The sequence below is a fragment of the Ipomoea triloba genome, chromosome 1 (genome assembly GCF_003576645.1).
Source record: "Ipomoea triloba cultivar NCNSP0323 chromosome 1, ASM357664v1".
Lineage (NCBI taxonomy): Eukaryota > Viridiplantae > Streptophyta > Magnoliopsida > Solanales > Convolvulaceae > Ipomoea > Ipomoea triloba.
This window is the reverse complement of record NC_044916.1, coordinates 32,328,469-32,351,282: the sequence shown is the minus strand read 5'-3', so window position 1 is coordinate 32,351,282 and position 22,814 is coordinate 32,328,469. Positions and strand designations below refer to the sequence as shown.

The following is a 22,814-nucleotide window of genomic DNA, read 5'->3' as shown; positions in this document are numbered from 1 at the left end:
CCCCCCCCCCCCCCCCACCATAAGAGGTGACAGGTGACACATCATCTCTAATTTATCATATAAAAAATAGACTTCTTTCAATTTATGAATTTTATCAAATTGTATAGATAATAAAATCAAGTATCTTACTTTTTCACCAGAATCTCCAACCTGTCCCTGATGCTGGGTGGCATCAACAAACGAAAGAAATCCTGTGCTACTTTCACTTATGTCCGGAGGATTAGCCACCCCAAAGCTTGAAATTGCACCATCATGCATGATGGAATCTCCAAAATCATTGACACCTATATGTTGAGTAGACGTGTATAAACATCCAACCGACACTGTCTCCCCATTGCAAGCAGAGAATGTGGGGTTACGAACAGAGCTGTCCTGTGCCTCATAAAATCCCAGGTTGCTCAGATTCTCAGAGGAAGAGAACTTCAATGCATTTTTGGCCATCACTGTATCAAGTTGAGCATTCAGCCTGTGAACCCTTGTATGTAGCAGTTCAATTTTCCGAAGGATCTGCTCTGGTAAATCATCACTGTGTTTGAGAATTGAAAAATCATCACTAACCAACTCGTCATGGGTGCTGGTATTCTGTTCAACCAATACTGTTACAAAAAGAAAGCAAACTGAGGGAGCAGCAAATGAATATCAATAAATAAATACTCCATAAAATTTCTCTCCAGTGAACAGTTGAGGAACACAAAATGAACACATCTAAAAGACAATCCTCCTCAGACAAAGCAGAAGATGACGATCCACTCTAACATAATACAAACCTATGATGCACTCTCAATTATTGGATAACAGTATTATAAAAGGCAAATGGGAGAGGCATGGATATGTGTGCAAGAAGTAGGATCTTCATCTAAATGTATAGGCAACTTATAAGTTCTGCAGGAAAAACACTAATGCTTTGACAATTTGGAAGTTTTTAACAAAAAAAAAATGAGTGCTTTTGGGGGACTTCAGTGGAGCAAGTACAGAATTTGATATATGAATGGCCCCTAACTGTAAATTTAGTAGGTACGGTTTCAGCAATAGACTGTGGCAAACAGTGCGTAAAGAATACCACAATTTTCTATGCTCTGCAAGATCCATGATTTACATGATATATACAAAATCGAACATGTGATGAACATTATTCAATGTTTCATCTCATTTGGAAGGCATAGAACATCAAGTGTACAACTTGGTAAAAGAATGCCTATTGATGGTAAAAAATAGGCATAAACTAAGGAAGAATCTTTTTTTATCACAATTTTACTTAAATAAGGAAAGAACTTAGGAACCAAGGACTATGAAACCTATACATACCTACATTACTCAATTCATCGCCTGCAGAATTCCCATCTGGATCTGATTTCTTATTTTCTGTAATAAATACATATTAAAAGAAAATTTAATTACTCTGGCCAGAAACATCGATCAGTGTGACCGCAGAAGTAAAAGAGAAAGAAATCATACCAAAGTAGGAGAAGAGCTTATGATTTGACATATATGCCGATATTTCCATTCCTTCAGCTCTCTGTCGTTTCCTCCTCCTCTTCATGGCCTTTTTCTTTTCGCTTTGATGAATGTATGGTATTGATTTTGATCCAGAATCTTGTAGCAACATTTGATCTAATACCTGATGTTTTTCCCGATCATATGCAGCCATCTCTCTGTCATATTTTGTCACCTGTGATTTAAACTCCTTTAGTTTCACTTCTATCCACTTGCATCGCCACATTAGAGGACTTATAAAGTTTCTCCAATGACCGGTCAACTTTTTCTTCCTGAAAAATGGAATTTGTCAGGAGAAAAAAGGTGGTATAATCGAACTGTATTAGAAGAAAATTGTCAAGCAGAATTCTTTGTCTGAAAAGTTGAAAATATCCTAGTATATAAAAACTAGATTATTAAGAAGCTAGGGTGTAACATATGTAACATCACATAACAATATTTCTAGCTCCACTGCTTAATGATACGTTGAAGTCAAACAATCTTCAATCAGAGAGTAATATTTTGTCAATGTAGGAAGCTTTAATCATCGCTTTAAATTCTAAACCATTTAAAAGAGAAGAGAAACAAAAACCTTGAAGAACCTAAAGAAACTGCCTACAAACTACAAAGTGCAATAATTTATAAACAATCATATTATAAATGTCAGGGATAGAGTGGATATTTCAAAACAAAATATTGTAATGAGTTGGTGGTGAAAGTGGGTGGACTGGGCTGATATATGTATATATACTTAGGCTTTATGGGATTACAGAAGATACTGCGGCAGAAATTTCTCTTGCATTCTCCTCTGTCAGTCACATCATTGTAAAATTATTCCCCCCATGGCCATGGTTTTCTCCTCCCCATATGGGGTTTTCAATGTAAATCTCGGTGGCTTTTTTATATCTTGTTGCTTTTATAGTTTCGATAGTTTTCCTAATTACATGAAAAATGGTATAGAGACAGACAGAGAGAGAGAGAGCAGAGAAACATTTATTATATATTTAAAACCATATATACCTCAGAGGGAACAAACTTCCAAATCCATCAAATGAAGACCCTAAGCCACTTTCATTGCAGAATTGGGACTCAACTTCAGCATCACTTGGTCCAGAAAAATTATCATTACCAGATGTAGAGTCGGCAAATGAGCTTGAGTATTCTGTCTCATCTGGATCCTCCTTCGTAAGGATTCCAGGGACACTGCTTCTTGTAAATCCTGTCACGTCAACAGGAATACCGTCTTCATATGTTGTAGCTTTATTTTGCTTATCAAATTTACCTTCCATACGGGAGATTCTTCTGTTGAAGTTTCTTTATTCAGTTCAAAGCATTCCTTTCATAATCAGAAGGTACACCACACCATAAGCAGCAATTTCAAACAGAATTTGCTTTAGTATCAGTCTTTATGGGAAGTAGGAACTGAAGCAATGCCACAAATGTACCCAAGACCAACTATTGCTTCCTTAGCTTGATATAGCAGCGGGAATTAAGTTCTCCAGCAACTTATTTGAATGGATGACATATCACTGGGACAGTTTGTCATATATAATCTGTAACATGGAAGGAAATGAAAGAGAACATGAAACAATTTCTCCGAGGGGAAGCTGGTGAAAATGCAAAAACATGGCAAACAGACACTTCTAAAACACAAAGAGAGAGAAAGAGAGAGAGAGTAAAGAACAAGCTTTAAAAAATCAAACAATTGGGACAAAAAAAACATTAAAGTGGTCAGTAACATTCTAAGACATGATCATTATATTATCAGACAAAAATTTCAGTAACTTGGGATTTTTCCAGGCAGTCTCCGGTGGCAGTTCAATCTAATGTATGGCCACTGCTGGAAATCACTTAACATGAAAATATCACCTTAGCTTGACAGAATGTACCATGTGTATCCAGCAAAAAATGGGGCCTAATAGGATCCTCTTCCGTGCTGAGGATCTAAAAATTTTCTAGCCATATAAAAATTCCATGATTCTATGATATAAATATCAAATCATCCTGCCATTTCGATCATTGTCCCAATGATTCTTGTATCAAAATTCTAGCTAGGGACTATTTTAATTTTTTGGGTAGTAGGCAATATAATGAAGCCAATAACAGTATCAGTAAGACGACAATGAGATGAGAATCCCTTACAGCATATATTCACCAATTGAAATTGAAATTGGGAATAAAAGAACAAATTAAAGGAGCAACTAAGTAAACAATTAAGATGGAATTTTCACAAAAATGCACGAGTACGAATTTAAACAAACAAAATCAATGATGCGACAGACTACATTAAAACTACGGGATACGAAACACAAAACACCTAATGCATAGTCTCAGAAAAGTAACCACAAACAGCAGTTCAAAACCTTGAAACTTCACACCACTAGAAATATCCAAGCTAGCAAGTGAAATTCAGTTGTCGCATTTTTGGCAAGCAAGCACCCAAACCAAGCCACCATTTGAGCTAAAGAAGTAGTGAAATAAACAAATTAAAATGGTGATAGAGCATACATGATAGGGGGAAGCACAGTTCCCAAAACCCACATGCAAAGTAGCGAAAGCAAAATCAAGGAAGGAGCAGAGAATTGAGATGAAAAGCAGGGAATTGAAGAAGATGTAGGGATAGGGAGAAGTGGAAAGGTGAGAGAGATAGAGAGCATGCAGAAATTTAGAGGTTTACCAGTGAGTGAGAGAGTTGGGGTCGGCGGCGACAAGAAAGAAAGAGAGTAGGGAAGAAGAAGTGGACGTTATGTTTATGTTTATATAACAACCACAACGTGACCTAAGCCTCGCTCTCTCTCTCTCTTCACTTTCACGTACGCTTCCCGCTTTCTACTTCTACTACCTGGCCTGCCAACGTAAAATCATCCAAATTCCTCATTTTCCAATTCTACCCCCCCTTTTTTTTTAAAGAATATATATGGATGAGATGAGATGTGAATAGGGCTTCCATACAAACAATGCATTTTTATGTAATAATAAAATGTACATTATTATTTGCAAAACATTAAGGAATTTTTATTGTGTAAATCTGAACTGTTTAATCCCTTGATTTGACGGTACTTATTATTTATCTCTCTCTTTTATATACTATGGAGCAATATCCATTTCATATACAGAGTAATTTATTATGTGTGTAAATAAATAACTATAAAAGTTTATCTAACACTGTCTTACGGGTCACAATTCATGAAACAAATCATATTTAGTAAGAGTGGGTCATAGTGTCAAACACATGCTTAATACTCAAGCTCGTGCGTTCTGTTACCTCTAATCTATATTAAAGTGGGCTAGCAGGGTGGTGCTCACCAAAGCCCACCAATTTGGTGGGCCTAGCAAAGGCCGGGCCACGGGCTTTGTTGGGTCCGCTAAAATTTATAAACTTTAAAGTTAAATAAAATTTAATATAAAAAAGTAAACAATGAATGTAAGAAATTGTATTAAATAACACTTTGATTTTTGCAAAAAATGTATTACATTTAAAGTTAATAGTATTATATTTTCTATGATAAGTAATAAATCTATATTAAAGTATATATTGTGCTACAATAATGTTGTTTAGTATTATGATATATATTTTGTCTATTGCACTTTCCATGATAAAATAAATATTTTTATAGTGAATTCTTATGTCCGTATTGTTTTTAGTAGTAAATCTACTAATATAATAAGAGATCAATAAAGTTAGGCCTATAAAACGAATTAAAAAAATATTGGTTCAATTGTTTGTTGAAATAAATGGTTCATATTATTTTGATCTGGTCGCTTTCTTCGGCGAGTCGCCGGAAAAGGCGACCTTTTGGTAGGTGATCGATGATGTTTTTCAGCATTTTTGACCGGTAAATTTGACTTATTTGATAAAAAATAACATGTTTGAAGGTTTAATTGTACCTTTTAAAAGTTTATGTGTCTAATTGACTTTTGGCCTAAAGTTTAGGGGCCTATTTGACCATTTTCCCTAATAATAATAATAATAATAATGAGTTAATTACTGATTTGGTCCCTCGATTATGAGGATTTCACCACTTTGGTAATTGACTTTCAAAATTGTCAAATTGCATCCTCAACTATGCAAACTTTGGTACTTGCTGCTCGATCCTTCCCCAACTTCCAACTTGTTTGAACAGAAAGGGTTTTGCGAAGCTTGTCGAGGCCGGATTCGGGCTGGGGTCCGACCATAACATCACCCCCACAACTTCTCTAGCATCTTTCCTCTCTTTTTTTTTTTTAATGCTTTCAGCTCAATTGTTTTTTCATCTCAGCTTTTAGTTTATAGATTTTGAGATTAGGGGTTAGCTTTTAGGATTTAGGGTTTCTCTTTCTTTGTTCTATAAACGAAGCCAACAATGAGATGAAAAGGAACACCTCAGAAAGCCAAGCCAATGAAATTACATTTCTATCCTCAATTTTAACATCTAATAAACGGCTGTTTGGACTGGTGAAATCCTAATAGTTGATGGACCAAATCGGGTATTAACTCCAATAACTCTAATAATAATAATAATGATAGATGTAATATGACAAAATTAAAATATAAGACTAAATGTGGCATTGCCACAATAACCGATAATTAAAAGTGAAATTTGTTTAAAGTTAGGGATGTAATATGACAAAATTGAAAGAATTGGATTAAATGTGGCAATGTCTCACCAAGTAATTAACCTTGTTTGGTAAACGGCAGTACTATGTATGCTGTGAAACTTGAGTGAAATAATAAATGAGAAATACCGATTGTCATTTATTTTGCATGCGATGAATATATTGTTTTTATTTGCTGGAATAATATATTATTACACACGCGATTTCACAGCATACGTACACGTACGTATAAAAAATTGCAGAATAGTTGCATGGCACTTCTACATCAGTCGTTATACCGTGGGCCATGGATCATGGTTGATACTGCAGTTGTATTGAACGGATACTGCAGTTGTGTTGAAAGGGAACTGTAGTTGCGCGGAACAGAGGCCGTGTCATCTATCTGGAACTACAGTTGTGTTGAACTGATACTGTAGTGTTGAACGGATAGTGCAGTTGTGTTGAAAGGATACTGCAGTTGTGTTGAACGGAACTGATACTGCAGTTGTGTTGAACGGATAGTGCAGTTGTGTTGAAAGGATACTGCAGTTGTGTTGAACGGATGAACGGTCTCTGTTCTGCGCAACTGCAATTTCCTTTCAACACAACTGCAGTATCTTTTTAACAGAACTGCACTATCCATTCAACACAATTGTAGTATCAGCCATGATCATAGTCCACAATATAATTTGCGCTTCTACATACTCAATATACCTACGACCTTATATATCTCAATCTTCTACATCTACATCTATATCTATATACTATAATATATACAGACAATTTTAATAAGACCAATAAAGTTAGGACTCTAACGGAAAGAAAAAAAAATGTTGGTAGTAATTATTTAATTAAAAGTATGGTTTAAATTATTTTGATTTTAGTAATTTTTTTTTATGATTTTCTTTCTTTACCCTCTATTAAATTATTTTCTTCTCTTAAATAACCTCACATTCCGCTAGTATAAACTTTAGTAACGAAATATTCCGTTAACTTTTAACTTACCTATTAATTTATATAAGAAAGGTCTTAAGTTCGAACCACGTCACAACCATAATTGTTAAATATAGAGTATATTATTGAAAAGTGAGTACCACATTCTATTACTCTTATTCAATTAAATAAATTAGTAACTACAACAAAAAATAATACATATGCATTTCTTTAATTTAGAATTCGATGTTTACAATGCCTGTATTGAAAAAGAAAATTATTCATTATCGAAAATTAAAAAAAGAGATATAATATCATTAGTTATATGTCTTTATTTTCTACAATAAAAATAATTCATTATCAAAAAAAAAAAAAAGATATAATTTCATTGGTTATATTGTCTTTATTTTTTATAATGCAAAGATTCCTTACCTTCAAATTCATTATTTAATTATATTCATTACATTATTCATTGTTTTATTTTTATACTATCTTGTAATTAAATACTCCGTATCAAAGTTATAATACAAAATAATGTTATATATTTATTTATCAAGTTTTCTATTAATAACAGAAAAAATTAAAAACAAATATTTGAAGCAAATCATATTAACTACTTGGGAAGGATTTGTTAACAAAGAAGACATTTTTAGACTAAGTATTTAGACTATTGTTTTTAAAAAATTACAAATATTTATTTTAGTCACAATTATAATCAACATTATCTCATATATTATCTTCATTCATATACTTTGAAATACCAATTTAAATAAACAAATTCAAAATTCAATTACATAATTCAATTACATATGCATGAACATCTCATATATAATCTTGTATTGATATACTTTGAAATACTTATTTAAAATATAAATATTGGACATTATCATATTCGGTCAATGAGCATGAAAAAACTAGTTAGAAATATAATTTTGAATTCTCTGGTCTCATCTCATCATCTCCACATACCGTCAATATACTATATGTTCCGCCGTTCTCCCCCAGGCCCCCACTAAACGGCAGTACTATAGTACTATGTATGCTGTGAAACTTGGGTGAAATAGTAAATGACAAATACCATATCGATTGTCATTTATTTTGCATGCGATGAATATATTAATATATTACTAGTATTTTTGCCAAAGACCTTGTGGTCTAATGGCACCCGGTGTCCCAGTTAACACTCTCACATGAATGATGGGAGCGCGATATATAAATTATAACAACGAATATTATATATCGAATATAGCGCAATTGATGAAATTAGTTATTATTTATTCAGATAATACAATTAAAGATGTACATTTATTTGATTATAAGCCTATTGCAAAAGTATCACTCAATTAATTGAATAATATATGACTTGTTTGTTTATAATTATCTTTAAAAGATCAATATTTAATACTACGTGACCAATATTTAGATTAATTACCATAATAATTATTAGACAATTATTATTAGTCAATTACACTAAATTAATTATTTTTCATTAACATGAATATCAATTCTTATATACAAAAATTATTATTATTATATATTAAATATGTTCGACCTTCTGCAGGTTCATGTAACATATGCATTTATATATTTTATATATATAGATTAAAATATATTTTTCCTAATTTTTAAAACCATTTCAAAATATATTCTAATCTATACGTATAAAATATATGAAAATATATTATAATATTATAATATAATGGAGGTTAGAATATAATAATATATTTTAAACATATAGATTAGAATATATAATCTATACGTATAAAATATATGAAAATATATTATTATAATATAATGGAGGTTACAAAATAATAGTATGGATGTTACAAAATAATAGTATGGATTTTACAATTAAAAAATGTGATATTCTTTTATTGAATTCAAAAAACATCACCAGTCAAACCCCTCATTTCTTCTGGTCGTCACCGACTCCTTTGCATATCTTCTTCTCCGGCTCTTGATGACCCTTGTTTAGTAACTCCATCAACACCATGTGTTCATACTGCGACAAATATTTCATACACATACATAAATCAAAGTATAAACACTGAGACTAATGTCAAAGTATTAAAACAAAAGCAATATCTTGTGCTTCAACAAATAATAGTTATCATAAAATCGATATTCTAAAATGATATTATAATCGATATTGTAATGGATGCAACACCAATCCATTCTATTTACAGGACGGTGGAAGAAGAAAATAAGAGAGCCGCCAAGATATGATTTCACATAGAATGGGAAGAAGAGACAGAGAGTGCAAGTTAAAGAATTATGATTTTCAAAATCAACAATCCATTGTATTTATAGATAAAAATGGTGATAATTATAATTTGTTTCGATGATGATGATGATGATGATGATGATTATTATTATTATTATTATAAAAATGTATAACTTTCATAGTAACACGTGCTTCATGTCTTTTTTCACCGATCTGGAGACTTTTTTTTTTTTTTTTACATTTTTTTAGTTTTTTAATATAAAATAATATATTTTACACATATAGATTAGAATATATTTTTCCTAATTTTTAAATGTCATTTCAAAATATATTCTAATCTATACGTATAAAATATATGAAAATATATTATAATATTATAATATAATGGAAGTTACAAAATAATAGTATGGATGTTACAAAATAATATTATAATATTATAATTATAATATTATAATTATAATTATAATATAGTAATATAAAATAATATATTTTATACATATAGTATAGGTTATAATACATGATTTGATATGATTTGATTAAGAATAATATATATATTTACGAATATATAGTATAGATATGAATATATCACCAATAACGAATTAATATTAACAATATTACCTTATTACCATAAATATATATGGATAATTAATCAATTATAGGTGAATGAAATTGGTATGTTCTTAGCAATTGACTGATTTTATGAATAAATATATATGGGTAACTAATAAAATAATAAATTAAGGGAAAATGACACTTTTTCCCCCTATGTTATGTGCATATAGCACTTTTCCCCCTGTATTATTAAAGTGACAGTTTTTCCCCCTGAAATGTTAAATTGACATTGTTACCCTTAAAAATAATTATTTCATTTATTTTTCTTCTCCAACAAATTATTATTTATATGTATGGATGATCATGATTCGGTTCGAACCTAACCAAACACTGTAACAATCATATCGAAATAGTATGGACGGTTCTGGTTACGATTCAGAACTGAAAAATTTAAAATTAAATAATTGTTGAACCGTGAACCGAAACTTAACCACAGTCATATATAGTGAAAATAATCAAACACTTATTTTGATAAATCAGTACGGTTCGGTTCCAATTTCGATTTTAAACCGCCAATCAAAACTTATGTATTTATTTACTACGTATTTATTTTTATAATTTTATTTCTTATTTAAAAATAGTCTAAATTTAACAATTATTTTATTTTATTTTTTCGGTTCTGAATCGTAACCGTAACCGTCTATACTATTTAAGTTCAATTGCTACAGTGTTCGATTAGGTTCGTGTCGAACCGTGATTTTTCATACATATTAGTAACAATTGATTGGAGAATAAAAATAAATGAAATAGTTATTTTAAGGGCAAAAATGTCAATTTAACATTAAAAGGGAGAAAACTACCACTTTTAAAATAACTGAGGGGTGAAAACTGCCACTTTAATAACACAGGGGGAAAAAATGCTATAAGCATATAACATAGGGGGAAAAGTGTCATTTTCTCATAAATTAATAAATAAATGATTTTACTAAAATGCCACTAAGTTTGGCGGGAAAATTTGGAAGGAGGATATAGTATATAGATATATAGATTACACACGCGATTCACGGCATACGTACACCCTACGTATAAAAAAAATTGCAGAATAGTTTCATGGTACGCCTACATAATATATATATGTAACTACATTAATTGTTGCATATATATATATACCTAACTACGATCTGGATCTCAATTCAAATATAAATTCGAATTCTCTCGATCGCCTCATCTCCACGGACCACATACAAAATTTATGAATTAATGTAAATAATCATTATATTACGTATAAGCGCATGTATCATGTTTAATAAGATTCATGTAATATATTCAGGTATAAATATTGAAGACAAATTCCACGTGCAAATTAAATAATCATTGTATATAAATTAAGCTTGTTTGGTAAACGGCAGTACTATGTATGCTGTGAAACATGGGTGATATAATAAATGAGAAATACTATACGGATTGTACGTCATTTATTTTGCATGCGATGAATATATTATTTTATTTGCTGGAATAATATATTATTACACACGCGATTCACAGCTTACGTACACGTATAATATAATAAAAATTCAGATCGAATAGCTTCATGCATGGTACGTCTACATACTCAATAGTCAATATATACCTACCTTAATTGTTCTCAAAAAAACATACATAACTACTTACGACAATTGTTCTCATCTCCACATACTACACAGTCCTTTTCAATGGAAGATGGTATTGAGCTTGTTTTCGTTCCAGCCCCTGCAATGGGTCACCTTGGCTCTGCAGTAGGAACAGCGAAGCTCCTACTGGAAAGACAACCTCAGCTCTCTATCACTGTCTTACTCATGAAGAATCCTCTCCTTCCCGGTTCCAAGATTAATTCTTTCATCGATTCTTTGATTGCCGATGAGAAGGATGTTAACCCTAGATTGAAGCTCATACTACTGCCTGATGACCTGACTGCTTTGAAGGGGCACACTGACATGCTTTCCATCTTCCATGCCTACTACGATTATCATAAGACTAAAGCCAGAGAGTACCTTAATGAAATCCGCAAGTCTTCAACGGCTTCTGTGAGGCGGCCGCGGCTAGCGGGATTTGTTGTGGACTTTATGTTTATCCACATGACGGATGTGGCTGAGGAGTTTGGGGTCCCCACCTACGTGTTCTACGCTCCGGGTGCTGCTATGTTCGGCCTTCACTTCTATATCAACGCTCTCAAAGAAGACCATGGCAAAGATCCCGCGGAGTTTAAGGATTCCGACCCTGATCTCAACGTCCCTGCATATTCCGTACCCTTTCCGGTGAAGTTACTGCCCAGCTTTGAGTGGGACACAACGTCCGAATTCTTGGGCTATGCCAAACAAATCCGACAGCATGTCAAAGGCGTCATTGTCAACACCTTCTTCGACCTAGAACCCCATGCTATTGAATCTTTCTCTAAAGACAACACCATCCCACCTGTCTACCCTTTGGGACCCATACTAAACCTAAACGGTCATCCCAAGTATCGAGAATCCGGGAAACAAATTTTGAAATGGTTGGATGATCAACCAGCTTCATCAGTTGTATTCCTTTGCTTCGGAAGCGGCGCTACTTTTCCCGAGCCTCAATTGAAGGAGATAGCCTACGCACTTGAACGTAGTGGTCAAAGGTTCTTATGGGCCTTGAGGAAGCCATCCTCTCCAGGTTCACCAGTCCCCATCGAGTATACCAATCCGGAAGAGGTTCTTCCAGATGGATTCTTGGGGAGAACTAAAAGCATCGGAAAACTTATAGGATAGGCACCACAAAGTGCAGTGCTAGCTCACCCTGCTGTGGGAGGATTCGTGTCTCATTGCGGATGGAATTCAATTTTGGAGAGCATTTGGTTCGGTGTTCCCATAGCAACCTGGCCAATGAATGCAGAGCAACAAGCAAATGCGTTCCAATTGGTGAATGAGATTGGAATAGCTGTGGAAATTAAGATAGATTACAGAGCAGAATCAAGAGATCCCAAAATGAATATTTAAATTGTGAATGCAAAAGATATAGAAATTGGAATCACAAGTCTTATGGACCACTCTACTTTCGATTCAATCAGGACAAAGATTAAAGAAGTTAAAGAAAAGAGCAGAAGACACTGGAGGAGGGTGGCTCATCCTTGAATTTTATTGAAAGGTTTTTTGAAAATGTCATGAATAATCTTAATTAAGTGATAGAAGAATGAAGATGAGATGAAATGATATCGTAATAATAAAATATTGGAGTGACGACACATAATAAAGCATTGGAGTAGTGGCTACACATAATTAATGGATCCATACATGTTCCATAATTTATTATAGAGTTAATGCCCAAAATGGTCCTCCGACTATGGCCTTTTCTTAATTTAGTGCCTTGACTTTTAATTGCACTCAAAGTGGTCCCCATACTATTCAATTTTAAGCCAATTTGATCTCCGTTAGTCTTGGCGTGAATACGCCGTTAAGTAGAAGGGCAAACCAGACAATTTATATTGTTTGTGGTTTTGACCTTTGACCGTAAGTATATATGTATATTTTCATCTAGTTTGCGTCTCTTTCCCCTTGTTCGTAGAAACCAACACCCTCTGTCTCTCGTTTTCATCTCTCGACTACAAGAGACCGGCGACCATGGTGCTGCTATGGCGAAGTTCTCGTTCCGGTGGCTTGAAGCATGGGACCTGGAGGAAAGGAGAAGGAGAAAGCTGTATCAACTACAAGGTTTTATAATATTTATCTGTATATGTATATGCCAACTCGTTGATTTTCACAATTGTTTCATTGGCATGCAATATATATATATATATATATGTCTGGTTATCTGCATATGTTAACCCTTTGAATATTCCTGTTATTGTAGCTTGAAAACTACCAACGCGGTTGATGTTCTGGATTCTGCGGTTCTCACTCGTCTCATTGATATCTTGAAGACATCATCCCCGGATGTGCAGAGAAAAGTTTCTTCCATCCTCGAGTTTGTTTCAGTTGTTGAACCGTGCACTGAAAAGATAATCTCTATTGACATAGAATCCGGTTTAGATGCTGTTTTTAAGCAGGAATCCTTGAAAGGTATGAGATACTTGTGCATGACTTTCGATCATCAGAGAATGCTTTCATCATTTCTGTTTCTCAATTTTTCGTGACCTGAAAAACTTCTTGAGAATACAAGTTTTTTGATAAAACTATTAGCTTAATGCATATGAAGTTTATCTCGTCTTCTGCTTTTATTAGCAGAGGCAGATTTTGATGGCCAGAAACCGGAACTACATACCCTCGAAATTGAAGAAGCTGGTTATGCTATATCTGCAGCATCTCGCCTTCTAACGAAACTACTGGACTTTGAGCATTTTCGGCGTACAATAGACGCATACCACTTCACTAAACTGCTGCGAGGGGTCCTCAAGTCCGACATCCCTCTTTACCACAAAGATTGGGTCGCTGCATGCCTTGTCAAACTCAGCTCTCTATTCGGCCTGGCTTCGAGAACCCGATCAATATGGAGCTGAGGTGACTCTCTACGAGACGATCCCGAGGCTGGTAGAACAGATGAAAACCTCGTTTTCACCAGAGGTACAGGAGGCTGCAGTCGTGGAACTGAACAGGATTATATCCAAAGGAGTGGTGGACTCCACCCGGGCCGTCTCTGCCGAGGAGGGAATCTTCCCGCTGGTGAAGCTCATAGAGAACGGGACCGAGCGGGCTGTGGACGCGGGGCTAGCAATTCTGTATAATCTAAGCATAGACAGCGAAAACCACGCGGCTATCATAGCAGCAGGAGCAATCCCGATTTTGAGGAGGATCGTGCTCTCACAGAGGTCTCATTGGACCCGGGCCCTTCGTTTGCTTAGGAATTTACCCAACTGAAAAGCACCAAAAAATCCAAAAAAAAAAAAAACATGAATGAAATGCAAATATAGTACATGATATATGTCTGTGTTCAGAAGAGAAACCATTTCAGATTCTTTACACCAAAGATAGTGCTTTACAGGCTGGATGTTTTACTTGTGTTCTGCTCCAAACTGTGAATGGAAATGACACATTGACAGGTAAAAAGATGATGATTAATAAATTGGTCTTGTGAAGATTATGAAATAAATTGATACAACTTTCTCCTTCTCCTTTCCTCCAGATCAAAGGATGTGGGGTTCCCTAAGAATTTACAAATAAAATTTTAGGCTCTTTTGCCTTCACTGTTATAATGAAGAAACAGTACTCTTTTTGATGCTCTGTGTTTTATTTGTTGACTGCCTATTCGCTGGGATCGCCAAGTGTGCAAGCAAGGTGTCATCCGCAAGGACTCCGTCAAGAAGTAGGCGAAAAAGCTTTAAACTACATACCAACACTTGAATTACCCTTTTTACCCCTCATTTTAACACCCATTTGACTCTAAATCTAACGGATGACCTTTTTGGCTTGAAATTGAATAGTCTGGGGACCACTTTGGGTGCAATTAAAAGTCAAGGCACTAAATTAAAAAAAAGGCCATAGTCGGAGGACCATTTTGGGCATTAACTCTTTATTATCATTAGCCTTTTTATGAAAGTTTCAATCTTGGCATTCACGCATATTCTAAATGTTGTTGTGTAATGTGTTTAAATAAATAAATAATGATATTATTATTATTATTATTATTATTATTATTATTAATTATATTTTAAATTGTTGGCTGACATGGTAGCTTAGTAACAATGTTGTCATGGCAGTGTTGTCTTCTCCCCGTCAGAGAAGACAATGGAGACATGGAGTTGCCATAACAACATTTAAAAAGAATTTCTTTTTCTTTTTCCTTTTTAAAATCATCTTCTTATTTTAAAAAAAAAAATTTGTACTAGCAACAACATTACGTGACATCCAATTAAAACAAGTAAAAGGGGTACAATTGTACTTTTTTCTTGAATTCAATGAGTGACATCTCTGATGAAGATCACAGTACAAAACCTAATTATAAAGTTATATATATATATATATCAAAAATATTTTGGAGTTCAAAGTTGCAACACATAGCTTCTCTCAGGCTTTACAACGTTGTAAGAATTCGATACCTATGATTTCTTGATACAATGAAAATGTACTATTTGTATTGGACATAGAAATTCAATTGAGTCGATCCCATATTGATTGCACAGACAGTAAAGATATTCGAAAATTTGTTAAGTAATACATTAATAACAATTAACAGTTTCAAATTAATGAATATACAAACTTATATCGTAAAGACTTATACAATGGACACATCAAGTCATTGCATAGTTAACAAGTCTTTAATATTATCCATCATCACAAAAATGCATGTCATGTTGATATGCATGGCGAAAGATATTATAATCTAGCTTTAATGTCATCTTTAGTGTCATCATATGGAATATTATAATGTGTGCATATTAAGTATCTCCCAATATTACACACAACACATGTTTAATATGCACATGGCAGCTAACAATTTAAAAAATAATTAATAATAATAATATCATTATTTATTTATTTAGTTAAATACATTACACAACAACATTTAGAATGTGCCTAAATGCCATGATTGAAACTTTCATAAAAGGCTAATGATAATAAATTATGGAACATGCATGTATGGATCCATTAATTATTATTATGTGTTGTCACTACTCCAATATATACTTTATTATGCGTCCTCACTCCAATACTTTATTATTACGACGACACCATTTCTTCTTATTCTTCATTCTTTGATCACTAAATTAAGATTGTTCATGACATTTTCAAAAAAACTTTCAATAAAATTCAAGGACGAACCACCCTCCTCCAGTGCCTTCCTACTTTTTTCTTTAACTTCTTTAGCCTTTGCCCTGATAGAATTGGAAGTAGAGTGATCCATGAGACGTCTGATTCCCATTTCTATATCTTTTGCATTCACAATTTCAATATTCATCTTGGGATCTCTTCGTTCAAGTTTGTAATCCATCTTAATTTCCACAGCTATTCCAATCTCACTCACCAATTGGAACGCGTTTGCTTGTTGCTCTGCATTCATTGGCCAGGTTGCTACGGGAACTCCGAACCAAATGCTCTCCAAACTTGAATTCCATCCGCAATGAGACACGAATCCTCCCACAGCAGGATGGGCTAGAACTGCACTTTGGGGTGCCCATCCTATAAGTTTTCCAATGCTTTTAGTTCTCTCCAAGAATCCTTCCGGCAATACCTCTTCAGGATTGGTATACTCGGTAGGGACCGGTGAACTTAGAGAAGGTGGTCTCCTCAAGGCCCATAAGAACCTTTGACCGCTACGCTCAAGTGCGTAGGCTATCTCCTTCAATTGAGGCTCGGGAAAAGTAGTGCCGCTTCCGAAGCAAAGGAATACAACCGATGAAACTGGTTGGTCATCCAACCATTTCAAAATTTGCTTCCCGGATTCTTGATACTTGGGATGACCGTGCAGGTTTAATATGGGTCCCACAGGATAGACGGGCGGGAGGGTGCTGTCTTTAGATAAAGATTCAATGGCATGCGACTCAAGGTCGAAGAAGGTGTTGACAAGGATGCCTTTGACCTTGTGTCGGATTCGTCCGGCATAGCTCAAGAATTCCCCCTTTGTGTCCCACTCAAAGCTGGGCAGTAACTTCACCGGAAAGGGTACGGAATATGCAGGGACATTGAGATCAGGGTCGGAATCCTTAAACTCCGCGGGATCTTTGCCATGGTCTTCTTTGAGAGCGTTGATATAGAAGTGAAGGCCGAGCATAGCAGCACCCGGAGCGTAGAACACGTAGGTGGGGACCCCAAACTCCTCAGCCACATCCGTCATGTGGATAAACATAAAGTCCACAACAAATCCCGCTAGCCGCGGCCGCCTCACAGAAGCCGTTGAAGACTTGTGGATTTCATTAAGGTACTCTCTGGCTTTAGTCTTATGATAATCGTAGTAGGCATGGAAGATGGAAAGCATGTCAGTGTGCCTCTTCAAAGCATCCAGGTCATCAGGCAATAGTATGAGCTTCAATCTAGGGTTAACATCCTTCTCATCGGCAATCAAAGAATCGATGAAAGAATTAATCTTGGAACCGGGAAGGAGAGGATTCTTCATGAGTAAGACAGTGATACAGAGCTGAGGTTGTCTTTCCAGTAGGAGCTTCGCTGTTCCTACTGCAGAGCCAAGGTGACCCATTGCAGGGGCTGGAACGAAAACAAGCTCAATACCATCTTCCATTGAAAAGGACTGTGTAGTATGTGGAGATGAGAACAATTGTCGTAGGTAGTTATGTATGTTTTTTTGAGAACAATTAAGGTAGGTATATATTGACTATTGAGTATGTAGACGTACCATGCATGAAGCTATTCGATCTGAATTTTTATTATATAATACGTGTACTAATGCTGTGAATCGCGTGTGTAATAATATATTATTCCATCAAATAAAATAATATATTCATCGCATGCAAAATAAATGACGTACAATCCTCTCATTTATTATATCACCCATGTTTCACAGCATACATAGTACTGCCGTTTACCAAACAAGCTTAATTTATATACAATGATTATTTAATTTGTACGTGGAATTTGTCTTCAATATTTATACCTGAATATATTACATGAATCTTATTAAACATGATACATGCGCTTATACGTAATATAATGATTATTTACATTAATTAATAAATTTTGTTTTTTTATCAACATATAAAAGGAATATTATGAAACTTCTATAGATTGAATGGAAACGAAATATATATGGTGGAGATTTAATTAAGTGTTTATAGACGTTAATATTTAGGTCGATGGGACATATAGAACAATTAAATATTCCTATCTTTAAACAAAATTCAATATAATTCTCCTCTTTTGTAGGTTTTCTATTTTCATCCAATTATGCATGCAACTTAGACTGTACTTTTATTAAAGTAAAACTACTTCATTCTTTTGGTTGAGGTAAAATTTTTTCTCTCACCCTAAAATTAAGCATCATAGTATCACACAATTTTCACGCAAATTTTACTATGGTCCGCGCATCAAAACGTCATCGTTTTGATTAATGAAAACAAACAGCTAAAACGGCATCCGTTCCACGCAATTGCAGTTGTGTTATTGCAGTTCCCTTTCAACACAACTGCAGTACCCGTTTAAAAAAAATACTGCAGTACCCAAAAAGGTGAAACTGTTATTCAATATCAGTTCAACACAACTGTAGTTCCCTCTCAATACAACTACAGTTTCTTTTCGATATAATTGCAATTTCGTTCGATAATATAAAAACAAATGTGAGGCGGTATCTTTTGAGATGAACTGTAGTATCAATTACGGAGCTCCGTTATGACTAACGGCCGCCGTTTCTCTGACTTACTGAAACAGCGTCGTTTTGTGATCATTGTCCACCATGCATTGTGGACCATGGTCCACCGTATATAGCGACTGCAATTTTCATCTCTATGGGTTTCTCGTAAAATATGTTACAGTAGTTCGTATGTCTAGATCAGATCTTTTATCCTTCGTCTCTCTCTGCCATCTTGGCTGTTTAGTTGGAATGTTAGACGTAGATAAGCCATAGCATGCACTTGAAATTCCTTAGCTTATCTGCACCACACATTCACCCTCCTACTCCAATTGATCAATTCCTTTAATTTGCTTCAACTTCATTTATATACTGAAACTAGAAACATTCACATGCCATGTAGACAAAAACTCAAAAGGAAGCTAAGCTTCAATACATTCCGATGCCTAGCATATTTCTGATATCACTTTTGAGCCTCATTTCTAAAACTCATGTAATATGCGTGCTTTGGAAAGCTCAACAATGTATACTCTAAGGCAAAATAATATGCAATTCGAAGGCACAACAATATGCTCTGAAAGGTTAACAACGGAAAGATACATCAGGGTGTTCTGAAAGGCAGATCATCAGTGTGCTCTGGAAGGCACAAGCAACATTGTACTCTATAAATGATTAAATATACTTATGGTAACATTTAATATATGCTAAATGAAGTTGAGCAGTGTAAAATAATTTTGTCTGATAAAAATGATAGTACAAAATTTTTAGTGCAATGTACAATTCATTAAGCTAAGCATAAAAATATATAATTAAATCATGGGTAATAACATTGATTCACTGTTTTTTTTTTTTTTTGGGAAAAGGGTCTAATACACCCCTAAACATAATGTACCAAAAGACTAAAAAATTTAACTTACTCACACAAAATTATCATAATGCCACAATATTTTTTTTTTAAATCTTCATTCTGGATCATTGATAGTTAGCAAGAAACACGTTTCTGGGTTTAATTTCCACAGATCCAAAAGCTAAAACAAATAAACATTGCTAGTTTATTTGATGATTAATATATTATTATTACACATACGATACAATCCGTGCATTGTGTAATAATAAGCGAATAGTATTAAATTCTAAGATGAGTGTAGATGTGAAGAAACTTTAAAAATTCAATCAGACGTGAATCACAGCTACAACTCCGTACGTAATTATTACTTAATACTTAGCTTGTACTCCTTGTAGTAGAAGAGGAGAAGAACAGTGCAAATTAACGTTGCATATAAATAAATAGTAGAGTCAGTAGATTGAGAAAGTAGTTGTGAACAGATACTACATCGTAACAGGGTCGGTAGTACTAAAAAAAATAGCAGGAGTTGGGCCGGTGGTCTCTATATATACTCAGATCAATAGCCCCCCTTTTCCCCGTAATACTTTCCCTCTCTAATATTCAATCCTGCCTCCATAGTCTTCTCCTCTCCTCTCCAATGGAAGATGCTAATATTGAGCTGATTTTCATTCCTGCCGCTGGAGTGGGTCACCTTGTTTCTGCCCTCCAAACCGCGAAGCTCCTCCTGCAAAGACAACCTCAGCTCTCCATCACTGTCTTGATGATGAAACTGTCTTTCGCTCCCGATGCCAACATTAATTCTTACATCGATTCTTTGCTGGCCGGTGACAAGGATATGAACCCTAGATTGAAGTTCGTTCTACTGCCTGAGGACCTGGAAGCTTTGAAGGGCCACACCGACATCCTTTCCATGTTCAAAGCCTTCATCGAATCTCAGAAGGCTATAGTGAGAGACTACTGCGTTAATGAAATCCGCAAGTCCTCGGCTAAGCGGCTAGCGGGGTTTGTTGTGGACATGCTGTGTACCTCCATGATGGATGTGGCTGAGGAGTTTGGGGTCCCCACTTACGTGTTCTACCCTCCCGGTGCTTCCATGCTCGGCCTTCAATTCCATCTCCAGACCCTCGTAGACGACCATGGTGAAGATGCCTCGGAGTTTAAGGATTCCGACCCTGATCTCAATATCCCTACACATTCCAAACCCTTTCCGGTCAAGTTACTGCCCAAGGTTTGGGCGGAATTCTTTGAAACTTCCAGGCAAATTCGACGGGCCAAAGGCATCATCGTCAACACCTTCTTCGACTTAGAGCGGCATGCACTCGAATCTCTCTCTAATGATAAAAGAGTTCCACCCATCTACCCTGTAGGACCCATATTAAACCTAGACCATCATCCCAAGAAGAATCAACAAGATTCCGTGAACCATATCTTGAAATGGTTGGATGACCAACCAGATTCATCAGTTGTGTTCCTTTGCTTTGGAAGCGTCGCTACTTTTCCCGAGTCTCAATTGAAGGAGATAGCCTATGCACTTGAAAGTAGCGGCCAAAGGTTCTTATGGACCTTGAGAAAGCCACCAGGTCCAGGTTCAATAATTGCCACCGAGTATAGCAATCTCGAAGAGGTCCTGCCGGAAGGATTCTTGGAAAGAACTAAAAATATTGGAAAAGTTATAGGATGGGCACCACAAACTGCAGTTCTAGCTCACCCTGCTGTGGGAGGATTCGTGTCTCATTGTGGATGGAATTCGGCTTTAGAGAGTATTTGGTTTGGAGTTCCAATGGCCGCTTGGCCAATAGGCTCAGATCAACAAGCACATGCGTTCGTATTGGTAAGAGATATAGGAATGGCAGTGGAAATTAAGATGGATTATAGAACAGATTCAAGAGATCCAACAATACATTTACCAATAGTTCCCGAAAATGTGAGTGCAAAAGAAATAGAAATGGGAATCACAAGTCTTATGGACCGCTCTACCACAAATCCTATAAGAATAAAGGCTAAAGAACTTAAAGAAAAGAGTAGGAAGGCATTAGAGGAAGGTGGCTCATCTTTCAATTTTCTTGAAAGTTTTATTGAAAATGTCATGAACAATCTCAATTAAGTTATTATCAAATTATTATCAAAGAATGTGAAGAGATAGTGTCATAATAATAAAGGATTGAAATGATGACACGTAATAAATGGATCCAGCCTTGCATGCTTTTTATTTTATTATCATTAGCTTTTATGAAAGTTTCAAATCTTACTAGCATGCATGTTTCTAATAACTTGTGCTTAATTAGTAACTGTTTGGACTATGCAGGTCTTACTACCATACTAACTACTAATTAATTAGGACACATTTTTGTGTACGTGGGTGCTATTTTACTTATCATGTGTTTCTTGATTTTAATTTGCAGAAGATTCAATTTACTTTCATGTGCCAACCATCCTATCTTGGAGCCTAGCTAGAAAATATAAATAGAGGGAATGGTTTTGGGATAACACAACTAAATCCATTACAACAATACAACAACCCAAATCTATCCAAATTACAAAGTATATTAGATGTTATTGTTAATTTATAATCTTCATAATTTTCATAATCCAAATTAAAAGTTCATTTTAAGCAGTATACTTAAAAAATGAATCTTTAATAAATGAACATTCAATACATCAAAAATAATATTCAGTACATATACTAAGAAGGGTGCGTGGATAATCTGTTGCCGATTTTATTGTCGAAATCCCTATTAACTAGTTATTATAGGTGGATAACAAATTATTGAGTCAAATTCACCAATAAGTTGTATGGTTTAATTGCACATTTTTAAAGTTAGTGCCTAGCTAATTGATATACGTGTAAAGTTTAAGGGTCTGTTTGACTATTTTCTCACAAATAAAAAAAATACGGGTGCTTTGTTTCGTGGTCAATATATTATTAAAACACATACGATCCATGCATTGTGTAATATATATTAAATATTTAATATA

The 22,814-nt window shown here is 34.7% G+C and overlaps 3 protein-coding genes and 1 pseudogene across 5 annotated transcripts in view; 2 read left to right on the top strand and 2 right to left on the bottom strand.

Annotated features, from left to right (window-relative positions):
* LOC116014275 overlaps positions 1 to 4,266 on the bottom strand; it is a 5,851-nt gene extending 1,585 nt beyond the window's left edge. Inside the window, exons 1-5 of one of the 3 annotated variants that reach the window (XM_031254302.1) lie at positions 4,151 to 4,266; positions 2,494 to 3,026; positions 1,456 to 1,766; positions 1,306 to 1,362; positions 130 to 596 (exon numbers count right to left, since the gene is read on the bottom strand). In XM_031254302.1, the coding sequence (XP_031110162.1) occupies positions 130 to 596; positions 1,306 to 1,362; positions 1,456 to 1,766; positions 2,494 to 2,762 (1,104 nt within the window). In that variant the 5' untranslated portion in view covers positions 2,763 to 3,026; positions 4,151 to 4,266. The other 2 variants (XM_031254318.1, XM_031254310.1) reach the window with 2 other exon arrangements.
* A 7,244-nt stretch (positions 4,267 to 11,510) lies between these two features.
* On the top strand, positions 11,511 to 12,836 carry LOC116029151 (annotated as a pseudogene).
* A 3,574-nt stretch (positions 12,837 to 16,410) lies between these two features.
* On the bottom strand, positions 16,411 to 17,929 carry LOC116013014 (anthocyanidin 3-O-glucosyltransferase 2-like). The gene has a single exon (XM_031252680.1). It carries the CDS (start codon positions 17,927 to 17,929, stop codon positions 16,442 to 16,444), a length of 1,488 nt encoding a protein of 495 aa, XP_031108540.1. The 3' UTR covers positions 16,411 to 16,441.
* A 2,518-nt stretch (positions 17,930 to 20,447) lies between these two features.
* LOC116021206 (anthocyanidin 3-O-glucosyltransferase 2-like) lies at positions 20,448 to 22,052 on the top strand. The gene has a single exon (XM_031261822.1). It carries the CDS (start codon positions 20,476 to 20,478, stop codon positions 21,940 to 21,942), a length of 1,467 nt encoding a protein of 488 aa, XP_031117682.1. The 5' UTR covers positions 20,448 to 20,475; the 3' UTR covers positions 21,943 to 22,052.
* The last annotated feature ends 762 nt before the right edge of the window (positions 22,053 to 22,814 follow it).